Source organism: Heloderma suspectum, chromosome 3 (genome assembly GCF_057233095.1).
Source record: "Heloderma suspectum isolate Gila_16-S chromosome 3, 16-S_ref, whole genome shotgun sequence".
NCBI lineage: Eukaryota > Metazoa > Chordata > Lepidosauria > Squamata > Helodermatidae > Heloderma > Heloderma suspectum.
In genome coordinates this window covers 74,852,647-74,865,317 of record NC_139460.1, presented here as the reverse complement: position 1 = coordinate 74,865,317, position 12,671 = coordinate 74,852,647, and the positions used below count along the sequence as shown (strand labels likewise).

Below are 12,671 nucleotides of genomic sequence, written 5' to 3'. Positions count from 1 at the left end.
GGTATCCTCCTACACCAGCTCCGTGGGTTGGGTGTTGGAGGCACTGTACTTCAGAGGTTCTGCTCCTACCTACGGGGTCAGTTTGAGAAAGCAACATTGAATGACTCTTCTTTGACCCTTTGGCTCTTCAGCTGTGGACCCCACAGGGTACTTAATTGTCCCCAGTGTTGTTTAACATTTATATGAAGCCATTGGAATGGTCATCAGGAGTTTCGGAGCAAAGTGTCATCAGTATGCTGATGACATGCAACTCTACCTGTAAAATCTGCATCAAGTGTGGCCATGCAAGTCCTTGACTGGTGCCTGGACTTGGCTAGATGAGAGCCAATTGACTGAGCTTGAATCCTGGTAAGATGGGACCCTGTAGATGAGTGGTTCCCATATCTGGGAAATAGGGTTGTTACCTGTTCTAGATGGAGTTGTACTCCCCCTGAAGGAGCAGTTTCATAGTCTGGGGGTTCTCCTAGGTCCATGGTTGCTACTGGAGGACCAAGTGACTTCAGTGGCTCGGAGTACCTTTTTCCAGCTTCCTCTGATATGCCAACTACAACCACACCTGGACAGGGACAACTTGGCCACTATGCTGCAGGTGTTGTAAACTCAAGACTGGATTACTGCAATGCGCTTTATGTGGGGCTGCCCTTAAGGCTGGTCTGGAAGCTGTAGCTAGTACAGAATGTGTCCGCCTGGCTGTTGTCAGATGCCACCCTACATCAGCATGTAACATCCACATGATTCCTGAACTCAGATGCTCACCTCAGCAGCATAAGTTATCACCACTGGCAAATTGCTCACACACTGCTAGCTTAAGTGTGAACTGGGCTGTAATTTATCCAAACTGCTTATGCATAACAATGGCTTAGTGACAGATATGTTGACATGGGAAACCTTGGTTTGACTCTTACCTCATCCATGAACAGATTAGGTTGCCTTGGACAGTTCACTTTGGTTGTATTTTTAAAATGGAAATTATACTCTCCAAATTTATACAGGAGTTCAGTTTTTTTGTGACGATAAATACCAGTGCAAAACCTAAGGAAGTACACTCTGCAGTCAGTCCCACTGAATTCAACTAGATTTACTCACTGGTAAGATTGTTTAGGACTGCTGCTCGAGATAAGGAATTATTGCTAGCCTTTCTGAGCCCTAGGGACTAATGTGGGCTATAAAATAAAATAAACATTCAAAATAAGGCTGCAGCTATCAAGATTGGTCCGCATGTGATTACGAACTTGTCCAAACGATAATTTTATGTTGTTCATAAATTGTCTATTACTCTTGCAATAACCATTTTAGCTTTAAAGCAGTGTAAAAGAAATGGGCCCCTTCATGGATCACTGCCTTGTTGTGGCGAAGGGCCTTGCATAACTCAGTGAAGCCATAAGCTATGCCGTGCAGGGCCACCCAAGACGGACAGGTCATGGCAGAGAGTTCTGACAAAATGTGGTCCACTGGAGAAGGAAATGGCAACCCACTCCAGTATTCTTGCCAAGAAAACCCCATGGAACGTATCACAAGGCTAAAAGAAATGACGCCGGAAGATGGCCCCTCAGGTCGGAAGGTGTCCAATATACTACTGGGGAAGAGCAGAGGGTATTTCCAAGTAGCGCCAGAAAGAGTGAAGCGGCTGGGCCAAAGCCGAAAGGACACTCAGCTGTGGATGTGTCTGGTGGTGAAAAGAAAATCCGATGCTGTAAAGAACAATATTGTTTAGGAACCTGGAATGTCAGATCAATGAATCAAGGTAAGCTGGAGGTGGTCAAACGTGAGATGACAAGATTGAACATCGACATCTTGGGAATCAGCGAACTAAAATGGACAGGCATGGGTGAATTTAATTCAGGTGACCATCATATCTACTACTGTAGGCAAGAATCCCTTAGAAGAAATGGAGTAACACTCATAGTCAACAAAAGAGTGGGAATAGCAATACTGGGGTACAATCTCAAAAATGACAGAATGATCTCAGTACGAATCCAAGGCAAACCATTCAACATCACAGTAATTCAAGTCTATGCCCCAAACACTGAGGCCGAAGAAGCTGAGGTTGATCGGTTCTATGAAGACCTACAACACCTTCTAGAACGAACACCAAAAAACGATGTCCTTTTCATCATAGGGGATTGGAATGCTAAAGTAGGAAGTCAAGAAATAACCGGGATAACAGACAAGCATGGCCTTGGTGTACAAAATGAAGCAGGACAAAGGCTAATAGAGTTTTGCCAAGAGAACACGCTGATCATAGCAAACACTCTTTTCCAACAGCACAAGAGGCGACTCTCCACATGGATATCACCAGATGGTCAATATCGAAATCAGATTGATTATGTCCTTTGCAGCCAAAGATGGAGAAGCTCCATACAGTCAGTAAAAACAAGACCTGGAGCTGACTGTGGCTCAGATCATGAGCTGCTTCTTGCAAAATTTCGGCTTAAATTGAAGAACGTAGGGAAAACCACTAAACCATTCAGGTATGACCTAAATCATATCCCTTATGAATATACAGTGGAGGAGAGGAATAGATTTCAGGGATTAGATCTGATAGACAGAGTGCTTGAGGAACTATGACGGAGGTCCGTAACATTGTTCAGGAGGCAGCAACTAAATCCATCCCAAAGAAAAAGAAATGCAAGAAAGCAAAGTGGCAGTCTGAGGAGGCTTTACAAGTAGCTGAGGAAAGAAGGGAAGCGAAAAGCAAAGGAGAAAGGGGAATATATATCCAACTGAATGCAGAGTTCCAGAGAATAGCAAGGAGAGACAAGAAGGCCTTCTTAAATGAACAATGCAAAGAAATCGAGGAAAACAATAGAATGGGAAAGACTAGAGATCTTTTCAAGAAAATCGGAGATATCAAGGGAACATTTTGTGCAAAGATGGGCATGATAAAGGGAAAAGAAGGGAGGGACCTAACAGAAGCAGATGAGATTAACAAAGGTGGAAAGAATACACAGAAGAACTATACAGGAAAGATCTTAATGTCCCTGATAGACATGATAGTGCGGCCACTGAACTTGAGCCGGACATCCTTGAGAGTGAAGTCAAGTGGGCCTTAGGAAGCATTACTAACAACAAAGCTAGTGGAGATGACAGTCTTCCAGCTGAGCTATTTAAAATCCTAAAAGATGATGCTGTTAAAGTGCTGCACTCAATATGCCAACAAATACCAGACCACCTTACCTGTCTCCTGAGAAATCTGTACGAGAAGCAACAGTAAGAACCGGACATGGAACAACCGATTGGTTCAAAATTGGGAAAGGAGTATGACAAGGCTGCATATTGTCGCCCAGCTTATTTAATTTATATTCAGAGTACATCATGAGAAATGCCGGGTTGGATGAATCACAGGTCGGAATTAAGATTGCCGGGAGAATTGTCAACAACCTCAGATACGCAGACGATACCACCCTAATGGCAGAAAGCGAAGAGGATCTCAAGAGCCTCTTGTTGAGGGTGAAAGTGGAGAGTGCAAAAGCTGGTTTGAAACTCAACATTAAAAAAACTAAGATCATGGCATCTGGCCCCATCGCTTCCTGGCATACAGAAGGGGAAGACATGGAAGCAGTGACAGATTTTATTTTCTTGGGCTCCAAGATCACCACAGACGGTGACTGTAGCCATGAAATTAAAAGACGCTTGCTCCTTGGGAGGAAAGCTATGGCAAACCTAGACAGCATAGTAAGAAGCAGAGACATCACCTTGCCGACAAAGGTCCATATAATCAAAGCTATGGTTTTTCCAGTAGCAACGTAGGGCTGTGAGAGCTGGACTATAAGGAAGGCTGAGCGCCGAAGAAGAATTGATGTGTTCCAACTGTGGTGCTGGAGAAGACTCTTGCGAGTCCCCTGGACTGCAAGGAGGTCAAATCAGTCAATCCTAAAGGGAAATCAACCCTGAGTGCTCATTGGAAGGACAGATAGTGAAGCTGAAGCTCAAATATTTTGGCCACCTAATGCAAAGAGAAAACTCCCTGGAAAAGACCCTGATGCTGGGAAAGATTGAAGGCAAAAGGAGAAGGGGACGGCAGAGGATGAGATGGCTAGATCGCATCACTGATGCAATGAATATGAATTTGAGCATACTCTGGGAAAGAGCGGAGGACAGGAAGGCCTGGTGTGCTATGGTCCATGGGGTCACAAAGAGTCGGACACGACTTAATGACTGAACAACAACAAAAAGAAATGGGACCAAACACAGACAGTACATTTGTGATTTATGAGCGGGAACATAATCAGTGGAGACACCTTCCAGAGTGAAAATTCTTGACGAAAGCTATTTTGTCAAGTGCACCATTCGTGTCAATTTCATAAACATCATTCTTAAAGTCACCACTGCTGAACTGGAGTGCACACTTGTCACCTTGCACAACGGTCAGGAATGCCAGCATTTTAATGAGCAGACTCTTCCAGAACCAACCACAAAACACTTTCAGAGCTAACATGGAAGATAAGAAAACATAGCCAAGAAACGTTTGATATAATGGGTGGAAAGCATACTGTGCCGTGTTATCTCAGAAGCAAATGTAGATGTAATTTTTACCTTAGATCAGGGGTGGGGAACCTCAGACCTGGGGGCCAAATCCAGCACTCAAGGAGTTCCAATCTGGCCCTTCAGATTTCCCCTGGCCCCAGCCTCTTTCAATTCTCTATCATTTGGTGGGTTCCTGGCCTTTTTGCCATTTTCCCCCATTCTAAAAGGTTGAGATGCCTCTCCTAAGGCTTAGCTACTGACAGGAAGAGTTTTAAGGTGAAATGTGCTGGCATTTTTTATTTTGGCTCCGCCCCTTTGCCTTTGGTCCCACCCCTTTTGCCTTAGTTCCTGCCCACCACAGGAATGTGGCTGCCAAGAGCTTCTCCAAAACTGAATTTGGTCCTTGGGCCGAAAGAGGTTCCACCCCTTCCTTAGATTCTCCATTGCTTTGGTCACCGTTACTTTAAGGACTCCTCATAATACACTAAGGGAGCAATCCTATGCAGAGAGGCAAACTCAGAGACAACCAGCTATCCAATGCCTGGCAGGAGGAGCACGGAGGGGATCATCTCCGCACTCCAGCCACCTTGCATTCGCGGCTATATGGCCGATTTTGGCTGTCTAGCTGTGGGATGTCATAGTGCAAGGTAGGGAGGCCAGATGACACATAGGAAGCATCGTATTGGCACTTCTGCATTCCCTGCCCTGCCCCGCCCCCTTTTGTCCCACTCCGCACTGCTCTTCTGAGTGCACAGCCCAGGCACAATCCATGCTGCCTACGAGGCGGTGGGGGAAGGGGCAGGGAGGCGGTTCTCTGGGATCTGGCCTCGGAGTGCGGGCTCTATGGCTGTCTAGCCGGTGACTAGCGGCCATAGGATTGCACCCTAAGGGTGTATAATGTGTGCATAGCAGAGAACAAAAACATATGGCTTAGTTCATTTGCTGAAGTCAATTGAATCTACCTTCTGTGTTTCTGGTACCCCATGGTTTGAATCAAATGGTTTGATCTGTGTGCGACTGGTTGGAACCTTGCTTTAGGACTGGAGTTTGGATAAAGCGAAACCGATATAAGCGGTCTGTGGGTGTGCTGTCTGTTTTCATGGAAATGGTTTTGCACTTCGTATCATGTATTTTTAACGGTTCTTAATCTTTGTGAACTGCCCAGAGAGCTTTGGCTATGGGGCATTATAGAAGTATAATAAATGAAATGAAATCAGACTGATAACTTCCAATGCTGCAAAGGTCTGGTTGCTTCAATTTTGACATCTTTGACTGTAAACCCTGAACATATGACAAATATTAATAGAGGACAATTATCCTGCTAGCAATTTTTATATGATGTGCCTAATGGGACCCAAAGTACAGTTATGAAATCTTTAAATCAACTGATTCTAAAAATAACAAATGCTTATAGTGTATCTATAAACATTTCTTTTTTATAGCGAACGAGTAGCTTTGGGAACTTTGACCATCACAGACATCACTCAGCGTCAAAACCAGATGATTCATCACAGGTTTGTATATTATGCAATCTAGTTCTTTTACACTATGTCCCCATGGAGTTTGTACAAACAACACAATGCACATTGTGCAAAACATCGTAGAGTTTGCTCCACTTGAGTGGATGACTGTTGATCTGAGCAACATTTGCATGAACTCTTACATTTTTCCTTTTCAGTATGCAAATCATAGCTTCTAAAAGCAGAAAAACTAAACATCTATCCCCCAGTTTGGGTGGTAGATTTTTCCCAACATTCAAACAGCAAATTGCTGGGGAGTTGTAAGGACCATGGTCACCTAATGTCTAGTGTCTGTGATGTTACTAGTTGTCAACTCACCTGCCATGGTTTTGGAAGCTTGCAGTGGCATGCCCAAACTCAAACTGGAGATCCTGATGGAGAGGGGTCAACAGATCTTGATTTGCTTTGATAATCAGCCAAACTTTGTTTCACCGTGACCCTATTCCTCTATCTAGAGGGAGGAAATAGAGTTTATTGATATTACACTGAGCTCAAGACCAACACAACTGTAGAATTCCTGCCCTCTTCCACAGCTGAAGAGACAGATGGGAGCTCAATGCATTAAGCATTAGATACTCGGAAATCATCAATAAGTTTCATGGCTCTCCAAGTGTCTCAGAGGTCCAATGCAGCATAGGGATATACGGATTTTGTCTGTGCTTTGCAGGTTGTCAGGCATCTTTTATTCTGTCGTCTGCTCTGTTACGGAACTGGGTTTTTTTTAGGGATTTTTTAAAAAAATTGTTCCTGTTTGCAACTGTGCATTTGTGCTAATACACACTTGCTTAAATGCACATTAGTGCTAATGCACATTTGTGCTAATGTGTACTTACATTTGCGCAAATGCACATTTGCACAAATCCTCCCCAAAAGTAAAAAAATTGGTACCGCAAGTCCATGGAATCTGTGCAGCTGAGAAAAAGCCGGTCCACTGCCCAATCCACAGGTCAGATTCATAGAAATCTGAACTCATTTAAATCCATTATGGATTTCTCCAACATCCCTAGCACATCATCAAGGAGGAGACCCTACATTTATCCTGTGCTTCTGGAGTTAGCCTGGCAGCAAAGAGGGCTTCTTCACACAGAGCTTTTATCCTGCTATTGAGATTGCTCACTCATGGAACTTTGTGGGCCCTTTAGATGATGCCGTTAATCTCCTGGGCATCTCCTGCACTAAATGACCTTTATTCCATTTTTAAATAGACTGGAGATAATGAGGTATCAAATTATTTTGCTTGTGTTCTGCTTGAGTTCCATCCGTGAAAAAGGAAAAGCCACAAGAAGAGGAGCTAGACCAATGAAACATATGGAAGACACAGATAAGGGGGAGAAGGAGGAGGAAAGGGGAAGGGGAAAACGAAGCATGTGTAAAGGGAGTCTGTTGTGATCCTGCATTTAAAACGGATGCAGAAAGTCCCCTTTTAAATGCGGGATTTTAGGCTGGTGTAGAGATGCTCAGAAAGTCCTCAGGTTTCTCCAGGCACAGAAGAAGGGCAAGGGCTCTCCTTGATCCTGTGCTCTCACCAGAGAAAACAATGTACTTGCCAATGGTGACATGGCAACTGCATTTCTGGATTCGTACTGATGGAACTCTTGCATGATCCATCTACTATGAGCAAACTGCAATTTGGGACACAAAACAATAGCCGGTGATGAGAACAATCCCTATAACTGCTATGAGTAAAGTTCCAGAAATAGATTCTATACAGCCTGTTAATTACATATTTTAACAAGCTTGTTTTTAAAAAATAAAAATAGATATGCGAAGCGGATGCTATAAGTGATGGTGGAGAACTGGGACAAAACAAAACACCAAATAATGGAGGAAGCATTGGAAAGAAGATGCGGGCCATTTCTATGACCATGAAGAAGAAGATGGGTAAAAAGTACATCAAGGCACTTTCGGAGGAGACGGTAAGCAATTATCATTGAAATCTTGGGATCTTCCATGATTGTCTGTGGTTTTACTGCTGGTTTTTGACTTCTGCTTTCTAAAGTACTCTGTTACTTCATACTCAGCTATATAAATTAACAGCTGGATCCAAAAGGATTTCAGTCACTATGTCAGGGCACCATCAGCAGCATTGCAGTAGTATTTCAAACAAGTACATAGACCAGTGTTTCCTATCCTAAACCTTTTGAACTCAAGCCCACTTGAGGGCTTACTTTCTAAGCTTACTTTCACCAAGCCCATTCAGTTTGATTGGGTGAGTGTGCAGAGATCCTCATGTGCAGCTGATTGTGCATCCCATTACTGCACAGGAGGACCTTTCAAATGGAGTGTAAGGACATACAAGATTTTCTTAGCCCCAGTCTCAACACAGGAATCCACCTTAAAGCCAGAGTATTGCAGTTCAAAAGCTGGGAATTGGATTAGGTTCAGAAGGATGGAGTGAATGAAGGGAAATCCAGTTTGGGTTTATCAAGTTGTAAATGACTTCAGAGGATTGTGTAGGTAACTTGAGGGGTGGGGTGGGGTGGGGAATAATGCGTGAGGAGGCCTGGAAGATAGGAAGCTGAAGAAGCTGTTACATCCAGACAAGTGTGCCTACTGTTAGCTGTGAGAGAGAGGAGAGGATGAGAAAGAAGTAATAGGCCATGATTAGGAACCTGGCAAAAGCTCTTCGGAGGGGCACATCCTAGTGGTGGGCAGAACTGTAGCCAAATGTGGGATGGGACAGAATCACTTCTCTCTCGCTCTCTCTCTCTCACACACACACACTTTCATACACATACGTTCGTACATACACACACATCTCCTCTCTTTCCCCTTTTCTCTCTCTCTGTCTTACCTTTTTCTCATCACCCTTCTCTCTCTTTCTCTCCCCCCTTTTTTCCTCCCCCTTTCTCTCTCCCCCTTTTTCCTCACCTTTTCTTTCTTTCCTTCTCCCTCTCTCTTCCTCCCCTTTTCCTCTCCCATTCACTCCTCCCTACTTCTCTCTCTCTTTCTCCCCTTCTGTCTTTCTTTCTATTTCTCTGCTTGCCTTTCCAGCTGTCCCCCCTTTTTTCTCCCCCCTTTTCTCTCTTTCTCCTTTTCTCGCTCTCTTTCTCCTCTTCCGTCTTTCTATTTCTCTGCTTGCCTCCTCAGCTGCCTCCCCTTGTTTTCTCTCTTCCCCCTTTCCCCCCTTTTCCATTTCCTTCCCTCTTTTCCTCTTCCTTTTCTCTTTCCTGCCCCTTTCTCTCTCTTTCCCCTCCTCTCTCTCTTCCTCCCCTTTTCCTCTCTCTTTCTCTCCTCTCTACTTCTCTCTCTCTCTTTCTCCCCTTCTGTCTTTCTGTCTGTTTCTCTGCTTGCCTCTCCAGCTGCTTCCCCTCCTAAATCCCACCCCCCATGCAGCAATAAGTCTTCTGAAAAAAAGAAGAGAGCAGTATTCTATTCAGCGTTAGTGCTAACCTTAACTATATTGCGCTAGCATAAGCTACCTCTAGTGCAACGCCAGTAGCATTTGCTGGTGCAGTGGGATTCCCGATACTGAAGAGGATACTGCCCAGAGATGCTAGGAAAAGCAGCAGTCTAGTTTGTTACAGAGGGGACCGTGGTGGCTTAGTGGTTAAGACGCTGAACTGCAGACTGGAAGGTCGGCAGGTCAGCAGTTCGAGACCCGAGTGCTGCGTGACGGAATGAGCTCCCGTCTTCAGTCCCAGCTTCTGCCAACCTAGCAGTTCGAAAGCAAGAAATTGCAAGTAGATAAATAGGTACCGCCTCGGCAGGAAAGGTAACAGCGTTCCGTGCACCTCGGTGTTCAGTCATGCCGTCCACATGACCACGGAAGCGTCTTCAGACAGCGCTGGCTCTTCGGCTTAGAAACGGGGATGAGCACCGCACCCTAGAGTCGGACACGACTGGTTGGGGACACCTTTACCTTTACCTTTTTAGTTTGTTACAGGCGTATGTATGGTACCAGTAATTGCGCCCTAGCGGTGACAAGAATGCATTTGGCACATGCTCAGGGGAACTCTTCCTCAATATTACTTCACTTGTTTTGTGAAGCACTTCTCTTTTCAAACAGATGTTCAGGCTGAGGCTAAACCCTCATTCAAATTAAATGCTGAATAGATGGTAAGCATAAATAACCAGGCAAATCTCTCACTTGAAGATGTGGTCAGTGAAATGGCCCAGTGATCTGTATTGTGACTTTTAAAAAAAATCATTCATGGTCTGGGAAGTGTGGGAAAGGCTGGGAAAAGTGAAGGGGCAGAATTTGATTAAAGTAATAGGCTGTGAAGAATTACAAAAGGATCCTGGAGCTGTAGGAGAATGGAAAACAAAATAGGAGCTGAATGTTCATTAAAACTAAGAAATGAACCTTTGGAAAAAAATAACCCAGTTCTACTTAGACATTGTTAGGTACTGAATAAGCTATTACTGCCAAAGAGAGAAATTATGGAGTCAATGTGCATGCTTTCTGAAAATGTCAACTCAGGCCACTGAAATCTTGAAAAAGCAAACAATGTTAGTGATTATTATTCAAGGGAGAGAAAATAATATATTATTTCTATAAGTAAATGGTGCATTCTGACCTCAAGTCCTATATGGAGTCTGTTGCAAACAAAAAATGTGATAGAAAGTGAATACATTCAAAGATCAATAGAACATGTCAGGGGCATGAGAGGTTTTTCATGCCAAGGAAGTCTAAATGATTGGTATTTTTCAACTTTAAGAAAAAGAGACAGCATGTGGTTCAATCCTTTGCATGTTTGCTCAGAAGTACATTCCACTGTGTTCAGTGGTGAATGTTCCCAGGTAAGTGTGCAGAGGATAGTAGCTGTAGGCACATGGTGCAGAATGGTGTGGTGGAATGGGCAATACCATTTCAGACTGCAGGTAGCAGATACCATTTTTTAATTGTCTTCCATGTGAAAACATCTTGAAAGCAGAAAACTAGCACATCAGGGTGAAAGATTCTAACTGAACCTGCCTGTTGCTGTTCTAGCTTTCTACTTGCAGGGAGGTTTGTGTTTTTTGTTTTTTAAACACGTAGGGGAGCATTCAAAAATGTAAACCCCCACCTACTGCCTGAAATGGTGTAGACTCAGCCTGTGTAGACTCGGCCTCAGATGTTCATACTTCATACAGTTATGTGCAGTTTGGGAAAAAGAGATCAGGGACTGGGTTATAGTAGAACTAGAGCAGACCCAAATGAATTATCATATAGCAGGTTTAAAATAAACAAAATGCACACATTTTTTCATATAGTGTAGAATTAATCTGTGTGGTGAAATAACTGAATAAAAAATAGGCTAGATGTAAAACAATAAGAATGTTACCAGGAGACATATGATAATGTTTGATGGAGGCAGTTTACACATTCACCAATGAGTCAGCAAGCAACGTAATATTGAGTTATATACAAGGATGTTCAAATGGGCCCAAAGCTAATACGAATAAGCACCGCGGAAAAAAATAAATTGGGATTTTTATTCTATGAGTGCTTCCTAAATCATGAAGCTTTCAGACCTCTTATAATTCTTATTTGGAATGTCAGGCATTCATTCATTCATTCATTCATTCATTTATTGCATTTATACCCCGCCTTTTTTCCCTTGCAAGGAACCCAAGGCGGCTTACATTATCCTCCTCCTCTCCATTTTATCCTCACAACAACAACCCTGTGAGGTGGGTTGGGCTGAGAGTCTGTGACTGGCCCAAAGTCACCCAGTGAGCTTCCATGGCCAAGTGGAGACTAGAACCCGGATCTCCCAGCTCCTAGTCCAACACTCTTGCCACTACACCACACTGGCTCTCATTTAAAACCTGACCTAAAAAGATGTTGTTCTTTCTCTGTCTTCAAGTTAAGACATCCCATCACACAAACTTGAGCTTATGGGGCTGTCTCAAAGCGTGTCATCACCTTTGTCCCACTCACCCAGACGGATCATGTATGCTAGTCTAGTGAATTTACCGTAATCTTCCAAGGAACATGTTCTCTCTTCTTGGTGTGATGCAACACCAGGAAGATGTGGCTTCTCCTTTTCTTGTGAAGCTATTATTGCTTAATTATTTAATGCACACACAGTGACACAGAGTGACACATCCCAAGTGGACTCACTGTTACAATACCTACCCATTTTAGGGGGGAAACTCAATTTACTAATATAAGTACACTGGATTGAAAACTAGGTGTCTTGTCCTGAGACACAAGCTGTAGGAAAGCTTAGGTGAAGGCAGGTTTCTATTTTCAAAAATGACTTTTTTGCCTACTATCCTACTACTGCTTACAATAAAGTGCTTGCAGGGCTCAACATTGCTAGGATTTTTTTTTCCATTGATAAGCTCAAGTTTTTATTTAAGTTGCTTTATTATGTGAAAGGTAGTTATTAGAGCTTTTGCATGTGTGTTTGTTCCCTTGAATTCTAAATACAAAATTATTCTAAACCTGACAGCGATTGCCTCAAGAATGGCACAAAGGAGTCAGTCATCTATTTTTCCGAGTACTGGGAATTCCGAGTGGTGGGATACAATTCAAATTTGCTTTGATTTTGGGCAGCCTTACTCTCTTCTGGGTTACTGATCTTGCTTTGTAAGTTTACACAAACACAAACATGCCCCATCTACTCATGCTTCTGTTGAAGCCATTGGAGATGGACAGGGCAATCTCATGGGGGGCTAGAGAGGAAGATGCCAAGGCAGTGGATCCACCAAATCCAAAGCCCCCCTGGGCTTGCACCAGTCCCAGAGACTCTA

General features: G+C 43.6%; 1 protein-coding gene across 1 annotated transcript in view; it reads left to right on the top strand.

Annotated features, from left to right (window-relative positions):
* LOC146349803 (SAM domain-containing protein SAMSN-1-like) overlaps nt 1-12,671 on the top strand; it is a 66,023-nt gene that overhangs the window by 25,833 nt on the left and 27,519 nt on the right. Inside the window, exons 2-3 of the mRNA XM_084843520.1 lie at nt 5,910-5,981; nt 7,748-7,903. Of these exons, the coding sequence (XP_084699646.1) occupies nt 5,910-5,981; nt 7,748-7,903 (228 nt within the window). The remainder of the gene's footprint in view (nt 1-5,909; nt 5,982-7,747; nt 7,904-12,671) is intronic.